Consider the following 9,791-nt stretch of genomic DNA (forward strand, 5'->3'; position numbering starts at 1 on the left):
TCAAATCCACCTCCCACAACCCAAACAATTCTGTTCCCTGATACTGATGGTGTAAAAGCATGGGTTTGATTGATATCGATCACATCACAGTCTTGTGTTCATACTCGGTATCGCAGTGGTGAGCAGTATCGTGATGCTGATGTGAATGATGTATCGAACAACCCTCATCACCAGAACAGATCCTGATCATTAAATCCTCCCTGATGTGTAATCATAAATCCATGCTGGAGGAACAATAGATGATAAATAATATCGTTCATCGTTCTTACCGCGATCACATTGACGAAGGTGGTTTTACCGGAGTACTGCAGGCCCACCAGGGTGAGTTCCATCTCCTCCTTCCAGAACAGAGCTTTAAACCAGCCCAGTAACTTATTAAACAGCGCGATCATCTTCTACTCAGATCCAACACAGATCCAACACAGATCAGTATAAATCAGATAAATGTGTGTGTGTGTGTGTGTGTGTGAGAGCTGATCGGGCCGGAGGAGGATGGAGGGATGAAGATGATGATGATGAAGTGGTGATGATGGAGCTTCTGCCTCTAACGGAAACGAAAGAACAAACACAGGGAATAACGGCCGGATCGCGGGTGTGTTTAGCTCTTCCCCGCTGTGTCCCTGGGTCCCGCGGGCTCTTGTCCTTGCTGCTTGGGTGGGGTTTGGGTTCCGGACACACAGCTGATCCTAAACAATACGGGCTGATCTGATGGAGGACAGAGGAACAGAAGAAGAGCAGAACTGCGCCCCTCACCGCGACTGCGCCCTCTATAGCGCACACACTCTCCGTCAGGAATTATTAATCACACCCGCTTTCGGACAAAATACAGGCGTGACATTTACACTCGCAGATTCGAGATTTCAGTCAAGCCATGCAGTCTGATGAAAAGGCTTGTGTTTAATTTCACCTTACGTTCCTAATTAATAATGCAATAAGATTCTCTACAGTAAATAAAACGAAATATGCAATTTCTATTTATTTGCTCAATTTAACATTTGAGAAGTATTAAGGTTTTACGTAAAATATGTTAAATTCAACAATTCAACTCCAATTCAACTTATATTTTTTACAAATAAAATTCCTCAAACACATAAAAATAATGAATAATTGTACAAAATTACTGTAGATGTGTTTATCACAAGTAGTTTCGCAGACGTGTTATCACATGACAGCGTTTATTGCGCATGTGTATTTTCTACTGTCCAATTAATAAGCACTGCGTATGAGCTGCCAGCCAATCACTGTGAAGAAGGCGGTGCTTGTTGTAATACAGGTGGAGGAAGAAAAACCTACACCATTTCAACTCGATACCAGAAACGAAAGAGTCGATTCACCTTCTGATTCCTTGTGTTGAGAATTGTTATAGTCGATCTAAGGAGTCGATTCCTCCGATTTGTAGGAATTATTAGTTCTTAACAATAAACGGGACAAAAACTTTCTGTAAAAGAAACAGTGCAATAATAGTTATATAAATACGTACATAAATCTGTAAAATATTAAACCTCTGGTCAGATTATTTTTCATTATTTATAATTCACTATTTAATTCTGATGTCTGAGTTGTTTTTAATTTTAAAAATAATAAATTGATTTTAAATGTATAACATTGCCATTTTTAGGCAACTAAATTAAGTTTAGTGTTAAATTAATTCTAATCCGCGAGTCGAGACACGATTCCTAAATCCTGAATCATTAATTCGATTAAAAGAGTCGGTTCCCTTCTGAACCGACTCCAATCCCTAGTGTTTACGCGTAGGAGGAACTGAGTGAATTTACGAGCTGTCAGATTTACCCGTAAGATTAATAAGTATAGATTTATATAAGTTAGATTTTTTTCTATATGACATGAAAGTAATCTCATTAAATATTTAATTACCAGTTAAAGTAAGGTGTTCATTTGTTGTCACACTAACCAGTAGCTTTGGAACTGTTAGCTTAGCTTAGTTCAGTTGATTCATTAGCTGGTTGTTATTGTTCTGATCTGATTTGGTTGTATAAGAACAGGAAGTTTGTGTAGATTAATGTGTAATGATAAAGATTCTTTATGTTTGTGTGTGTTTCAGAGATGCAGGATCATGAGGGCTAAATGCTTCTCACGTGATTTGGGATAATAAACCCTGGAGCTCACCTGTGTTCACCTGTACAGATTTATACTGATCTCACCTGAACCTGGAGACCTGATCCTACACCAGCACTTCAGCACAGGTAACACTTACACTGACTGTAGAACTCTGGTTCAGGTCTGAGCTGAGGTGTCAACATACAGAGAAACAACAACTGAGAAAAATATGTATTTTATTTTATATAAAGCACTAACAAATATAAACAGTGTGTGTGTGTGTGTGTGTGTGTGTGTGTGTGTGTGTGTGTGTGTGTGTGTGTGTGTGTGTGTGTGTGTGTGTGTGTGTGAGTGTGTGTGTGTGTGTGAAGGGTGTCACCTTTTAGAGCACTAAACCTTTATTTTGGTATGACATTAATAAGGAGTTGCAAAGAAATGTTATGCACACAAACAAGCTGCTGGAACCCTCACACAGGTACAGTTGTGCATGTTGGATGCCAGGCCAGGTTGATAGCCCACCTGAGATTGAGATAATTCCGTCTGTGCATCCTCACAGGTTGATTCTAATGATCTGATGTCTCGCTGAACGTGTTCTGTTGTGTTTGTATTCTCAGTAAACGATCATGAGCAGCTCGCTGACTGAACCAGCAGCAGATCATCACTGAGGTCTGAGGGTTTCCATCTAGTTTCCGTTCCTCCTCGTACCATGGGCACCACCCTGAGTGAACCCTGCATTTACGACAAGCTCTCCGAGAGCATCGACATCCTGCGCCAGTCCGGTTACAGGTACGGCATGTCCGAGAGAGAGATCGAGAAATTCATCAAGCAAGTTCTGGAGACCAACGAGCCTCGGAGGGACCCCGCCCAGTTCCCTGTTCTACGTGCCACTGTTAAGGTACCGACCTCAGCAGGGCAGTACTGAGCGCTTGAGTAGATCCTCCTGTTACTCGCTCTGATCTGATCTGATCTGACTGTTCTGTGTGTGTGTGTGTGTGTGTAGATTGTTTTGGCGGTCGGTGTGTTTCTGGTGCTGGTTTTGGCGTTCACGTATCCTCAGAGTTTTTCTCAGTCTGGATCGGTCAGTACAGGAGATCAGAACAACTGGTCGTCACCACTGAGCCACATCCGCCTGCTCTCGCTGCCCATCGCCAAAAAATACAACCTGCACAGTGAGTCTGATCATCACCAACACAGCATGATGTGACTGTATAAACACTCCTGAAGTACTCGCGGAGTTGTTCTTTCCTATCCCTGTGTGTGTGTGTGTGTGTGTGTGTGTGTGTGCAGGCTTCCATGCATGGTGGAGTGTATTCGGTGGCTCTCACACGATGCTGAACTGTTCAGGATGTGCTGGTGTATCTTCAGTGCAGGAGCTCGCCACACTGAACACCCTGTCTGTACCTACAGGAACACGACCTGTCCTACTGAAGGTACACACACTACACACACACTACACACACACACACACACACACACTATACATCATCCTGTGTGTCTGCAGATTGATTTTAATCTAGGGTAGGAAGTGTTTTACATTGTTTATTCATTTGAGTGTAGTTGAGTGTGTGATTGAATAACGGGCCGGGTGCTCATGTATGTTAGTGAGTGTAATTACTCTCCAGTTTGCAGAATTTGGGGATGAATAAGTGTGTCTGTGTGTAATAAATAATGCCTGTTTTACTGTGTTTTCTCTCTCTGTAGGGTGGAGAGTCGCTGTGTTTACAGCGGCAGCAGTTGGAGGAGCTTTACTCCACACACTCCACCTCCATGAGTCTCCTGATGGAGGAGGATCAGGAGGAGATCTCAGACGTGGGGTCGCAGGAGAAGGTTTTTCCTCAGGGCCCAGCCAACTTCAGCCTCCTCTGGTGCTGCCCTCGTCCTTCTGCACTCGCCTCTCATCACGTCTCCTCCTCACTCTCAGACTCTCACGTGCTCTCTGTTCTCCTGCAGGAGGTTCGACTCAGGTTCCAGGAGGCAGGCGTTCCGTTCTCTCCTCCCTAATGCGCTGCACAGCCCCCTGCTGGAGAGTGTGGGGAGTACACTGCAGAGCTGCACGGTGACCCACAGCACCGGCTCTCAGAGCAGAGTGAGCGGCTACTACGTCCTTCAGAAGAGAATGAAACTACATGTCTTTTAATATATTTCAACACAGACAGATTTTAGAGATGGTGCTACATCCCAAACCACATAGTAAATACTACACAGGAACTCAGTCTTTTTTTTCCTGCTAATAATTAAGAGATTTCGGTGCTGCTCTGCCCTCTAGTGGACAGAACCTTTAATCCTTTATTACCCGTGTGAGTGCTGCCTGTGTTAAATGTGTGTATTGAACGTGTTCTTCAAAATGAGCAATGCAGTAACACACTTCCTCCTCTGCTCATTTATGTTCTTCATACTAAAAGCTGCTTGTGTTGGTGTGTGCGCCATAGGGTGCGCGGGTTTCAGGCTGGGTGTTGGTGGGTGATGGCTCTCCGACAGTGCGTGTGTTACCTCTCCAGCGCTGCCAAACACACTGTAGCTCCTTCAACCTCTGGCTCGAACCAGGAGATCTGGGTGAGTCTAACGTGTGTGTGTGTGTGTGTGTGTGTGTGTGTGTGTGTACCAGCATTCTGAATGATGGGTGATTGTGTTGGGTCACGTTGTTTTAAACTGAAGGATTATTTGCGTTTTCCTTTGATGTCGGCGTCTCTCTGTATTTCCTGATGTGCAGTGTACGCAGACGGGCGCTACTGGCAGCTGGAACTGTTCCCTGGACGAGGAGAGAACGTGGTGTGTGAGGGATCTGCTCTCTGAGGAACCGTTCAGAGGGTCTGGACCTGATCTGTGCAGCGTCTGATCTTCTGCTGCTTTCAGTTTGGCTTTAAATTTGGTGTCCAGATGTGATTTGCTAGATGGACGATGTGATTACAGCCCTGATCAGCTGCTGGACTGAAGGTTTGGATCCAGCGAGAGGTTCCGTCAGTTCTGTTCTGGTTGAAGTGAGAGCGTGTGAACAGAAACATTAATAATGACTTGAGTGTGTGATGATAATCACTTCTACAATATATCACGACATTATAACGTTTGACCTGTATGGTAAATATTGTGGTAAATGGTAGAAACGATTATCAGCACTCAGTTATAATTCATGTAAATGACGTAAACACTTCAGTCCTTCTGATTTAGAGAAGATTTGGTTTTGATTCCACGTCCACGTGCCACTGCTGATCTGGACTTAGCTGCTATTGTTTCTCTAACCTGAAACATCTCAGCTTCTTCAAAACGAGCACAGAGAACATCAGCATCTTCATCATCATCATCACCTTCATCATCATCATCACCTTCATCATCATCAATCTGATCATCAATCTTAATCTACTTCTTAATCTTAATCTACTTCATGACCTCCATCAGCATCAGGTACTAAATCACTTTAGTTTTTGTAATTTAGTTGATTACTGGTGTAAATATTCACTTTACACACACACACACACACACACACACAATGTTCTCTTGTTTTAAACCTGAAGATCACGTCTTTATAATCATAAACAATTTGTTTCTTACTATAAAAAGTATTTATACTCCACACAGTATCATCAGTAACCTGAAAAAGCATTGAAGCATCTATAGAAAGCAATAATTCACCTTCAGGCTTCATTCTGACCCTCTTCACCTGGTTAAACCATCATTAATCCCCCGAGGTTCTGAGGGTTCCTGTGATGGACTCAAAATTCTCCTCAAATCTCTAATAGCACTGAGGTCAGGAGATGGAGTTCTTGTTTTTGAAACTAAATGGAATTCTCCTCTGTGTCCTGATACTTTTGCTCCAGCAGCTCAGTGGGATCATATGGATATGAGAGTTTTGTTCTGATTGGTCAAAATGCTGCTGTGCTGATTTTAGCATTTCTGTGCTTCTGTTTAACTGGAGGAGTTTAGCGTGGTCTGTAGGAACGGAGATGATTGTAGAACAAACCTCATTTTCTTTTTTACATTTTAAATTTAATTAGGGAGGGAAAAGCATACAAAACCAGCTGTGTTTTATCTGAATAAAAATTATAATGATCTCTGATTATTAATTAAAATAGAAGGTTAATCAGACACAAGCTGCAACTCTAATAATCCACCAGCAGGTGGCAGCAAACCAGCGTGAGATTGGTGCCCTCTGCAAACTAGTACTGTTTCAACTTTTACATACCCAGTTCCCCCTGCATCGTGTGCACATGCAGCACAAGTTCAGAAGTGTGGAGTAAATTATTTAGCAGGAACACACTTAACCTTTTCTACTGTGGGATCTCTCATCCGTACACCTCAGTATTAGTTCTGCATTTTATTCTTCAAGTTACAAAAACTCGATAAGCCAGAAATAAAAGAATCACCACTTTACATTTATGCTTTTTTATTTTCACTATGTTGTAATTGTACAGTACAGTTTGGCTCAGATTTAAAGGTAAATTATGTTAGTGTTTATTATTTAAAGGAATAATCAGATCCTGCTGATATGTAATTGTTTATTTTGGTAAGAATTTGATTGTAAATGGTTATAATGAAGGTTTTCTTTAATAAAGCAAAGCTGCTGTTTATAAAGATAAAGATTTATTGTGAGTAATTTTGTTTGTGAATCTCTGTATAACTGGGGAGAATTTAATAGTGTTGGTTAAACAATCAGTGCTTTAATTAGATGCATCTGAGTAATTAAACCTTGTTTTAATGTATTGTCTAGTAAAAGTAAAGCTCTACACTACAATTCATTCACTACAGGCAAGGCAAGTTTATTTGTATAACACCTTTCATACGCAGTGGCAATTCAAAGTGCTTTACAAAAGGAAAAACTGAAGCATTAAAACATTCCGGAGATCTAAAACCTCAGAAATGCAACTAATATATCTACTGTTTTAATCAGGAAAGTTCTATACAAATGAAAGTTAAAAAAATGATCAATTTGTCACTTTTTCTGTAGTTTGGTACTTAAGAAGATAATTCAGTGTAAAGACTCGGGCAGCAGGTGGCGCTGTTACTGCACTTTTACATGTGAAGCTTTCAGACGATTTTATTGTTTGAGTTTCTTCAGCTGAACTTTAATTATCAGATTAAAACCTTCAGATTCACTTCAGTTTCCTGTAAGAAGAAAATCAGCACAGAACGATAAAAACGATTCTTTATTTCTACTGGAAATGTTCAGTAAACTTTAGAACTTTGGGTCTCTAAACTTCTTTATCGGCTGGAATCAACAACACACACACACACACACAGACAATAGGACACATAAACACTCAGAGAGAAACACACACACACACACACACACACACACATTAGCATTACTATGGAATGTTTTCTGTTCTGCCTCAGTAACAGCTCCTTATTGGCTGAGGTGCTGATGACGTCACTTCCCACCAGCGAGGACACAGAACAACAGAAAAGTTTCACAGGAAACAAAAGAAACTTCAATTAAACTCAAAAGATTTAAAATCAGAAACATAAAAGTAATAAAACATCAAACTGAACATGTCAAGAAAATGAATGGATGTAAACAGTTCTGTTTGTGCTGAGATGTTTGTAATGATTCATGTGTTATTATCAGCTCACACAGCAGATTCTCTATTAAATTAAAGTTTTAATATCATCAGATTTATTTGACCAGAATGTCCTACACAATATTTATTATCATTTTATTATCATTCGTTTAAAATCAAACAAAACTGAGCAGCAACTAAAGAAACTAAGAGACACAAACTGTGCAGTAACTGTATATTAAAATGTGATTTAATCATTAAAAAGCTTTTAACAGATTAAAGAACCGAAAGCAACAAAATGATGAAATGTCAAATAATTCTAATGAATGTTTAGTACATTTCTATTCTTTATCTGATCCTAAACAAAAGTGTAGAAAGTTTCGTATAAACATCAATAAAGTCTTTTTCAGGATGAAATGATTCTCTCCTTCTACACAGCAGATAAAAACTCTAGATCCACCAGCAGGGCGGCGCTAGTCTGATCTGATAGACGTGGTGTACGTGCAGAGTAGATCTGAGCATGCTCTCACACACACACACACACACACACACTCTCTCTCTCTCACACACACACACTCTCTCTCTCACACACACACACTCACTCACACACACACTCTCTCTCTCTCACACACACACACACACACTCTCTCACACACACACACACACACACACAAACTCTCTCTCTCACACACACACACTCTCTCTCTCTCACACACACACACACACTCTCTCTCTCTCTCACACACACACACACTCTCTCTCTCTCACACACACACACACACACAAACTCTCTCTCTCACACACACACACTCTCTCTCTCACACACACACTCACACACACACACACACAGGGTGTGCTTCATAAGTAACTTTCAGTTCATATACAGGACAGAACAGAACAGGACAGAACACACAGTACAAAAACATCAGCACATCACAGATTAGGCAAATGAGGAAGGACACACACACACACACACTATAATAACAATAATAAACCCAGCAGTATAACAGTCTGTCCCGGCAGAGCTGATAAATAAAAGTGTGTGATTGTACACGCTGGAACCCCCGGAGAGTAAAAACAGCAGATTCATCGACAGGATCATAAACCTGAATGTGTGTGTGTGTGTGGATCAACTGAATCTCTCAGTGTTTACACCACAGACTGAAAGTTTACATACACACACACACACACACACACACTGAATCTTTATCGAATAAACAATAAACACACACACACACACACACAGCTGCAGGAGAAAGTTTGTAATGATCTGAAGTTCTGCATTTATTCTTTATTAATGAGCTTCAGATCTTTATTAGGTCTCAAACCAAACAAACACAACCCAAATTAAACTAACCCCACCGACATTAAAATAACCCCACCGACATTAAAATAACCACACCCATGATTCTATTGTTTAGATCTTAATCTTATGATGCAGTGACGTGTTTTCATGAATTATGACCCAAAGCTTCTCTGTAAATGAGGGAACATGATGGTGCTGTATGAGGTTTTTTGTAAATCAGAGAGTAAAAACATACAAATCTGCATCAACAAAAGTCAACTGGAATTATTTTGTATCAGAAACCTCAACAATAAACGAAATATAACAATAATCACATCCAGAATCACATGAAATACTGGATCAGTGAATAAAATCTGTTAAACTGATCAGATGATGAACCTTCATGTAAACAAACGTCCTGCTGAACACAGAGATGAAGATCAGATCAGATTAAAACTCACACTCTCAGTTCTACACACCGAGGGGTTTCAGGGACTGATGTGGGTTACAGTGTGTGTGTGAAAGGGTTAACATGTCCAGACATGCACAGAGGATTGTGTGTGTGTGTGTGTGTGTGTGTGTGTGTGTGTGTGTTAACCCTTCCCTATGCTTTTATGTTCCCTCCTGCTGCCACACACACCCTGCTCGGGTTCCACAGAAACCCCCCTCAGCACACACACACACACACACACACACACACACACTCAGCTGTACTGGGTGGGTGATGGTGATAAGAGGGTGTAGTAAAGCAGCTGGTGTGGCTTTTGGGGGTGTTTGGGTTTCCTCTCAACAATAAGAGCTTTGTGAAGGAAAGATAAGACGTGTGTGTGTGTGGTGGGGGGGGTGGAGGGGGGTGCAGAGATAAATGAACTAAGTACTAAAACCATAAACTCTCCTCATTTTCTCTAGGGGATGTTTACGTGTATTTACTTTTAGAATTATTTATTTATTTGGTT

General features: G+C 41.0%; 2 protein-coding genes across 5 annotated transcripts in view; one reads left to right on the plus strand and one right to left on the minus strand.

Moving 5' to 3' along the window:
• Positions 1 to 755, minus strand: part of arl8a (ADP-ribosylation factor-like 8A) — a 6,247-nt gene extending 5,492 nt beyond the window's left edge. For all 4 annotated transcript variants that reach the window (XR_010007463.1, XM_062986478.1, XM_062986477.1 and 1 more), the window contains exon 1: positions 270 to 755. Coding sequence is in view for 3 of the 4 variants with exons in the window: in XM_062986478.1 (XP_062842548.1) it covers positions 270 to 392 (123 nt within the window). In the remaining variant the exon portion in view is untranslated. The remainder of the gene's footprint in view (positions 1 to 269) is intronic.
• Positions 756 to 1,754: 999 nt separating this feature from the next.
• On the plus strand, positions 1,755 to 6,630 carry c24h6orf89 (chromosome 24 C6orf89 homolog). Its single transcript, XM_062986462.1, has 9 exons — positions 1,755 to 1,793; positions 2,063 to 2,204; positions 2,673 to 2,953; positions 3,059 to 3,227; positions 3,346 to 3,488; positions 3,760 to 3,923; positions 4,009 to 4,144; positions 4,488 to 4,611; positions 4,769 to 6,630. Exons 3-9 carry the CDS (start codon positions 2,765 to 2,767, stop codon positions 4,849 to 4,851), a joined length of 1,008 nt encoding a protein of 335 aa, XP_062842532.1. The 5' UTR covers positions 1,755 to 1,793; positions 2,063 to 2,204; positions 2,673 to 2,764; the 3' UTR covers positions 4,852 to 6,630.
• Positions 6,631 to 9,791: the final 3,161 nt, after the last annotated feature.

Source organism: Trichomycterus rosablanca, chromosome 24 (genome assembly GCF_030014385.1).
Source record: "Trichomycterus rosablanca isolate fTriRos1 chromosome 24, fTriRos1.hap1, whole genome shotgun sequence".
Classification (NCBI taxonomy): domain Eukaryota; kingdom Metazoa; phylum Chordata; class Actinopteri; order Siluriformes; family Trichomycteridae; genus Trichomycterus; species Trichomycterus rosablanca.

Bases quoted from the DNA above. Each gene is read 5' to 3' on its own strand.
- c24h6orf89 (XM_062986462.1), top strand. From the start codon at position 2,765: ATGGGCACCACCCTGAGTGAACCCTGCATTTACGACAAGCTCTCCGAG. The intron at 2,954-3,058 runs GTACCGACCTCA...GTGTGTGTGTAG, and splicing joins TTCTACGTGCCACTGTTAAG to ATTGTTTTGGCGGTCGGTGT. The intron at 4,612-4,768 runs GTGAGTCTAACG...CCTGATGTGCAG, and splicing joins GCTCGAACCAGGAGATCTGG to TGTACGCAGACGGGCGCTAC.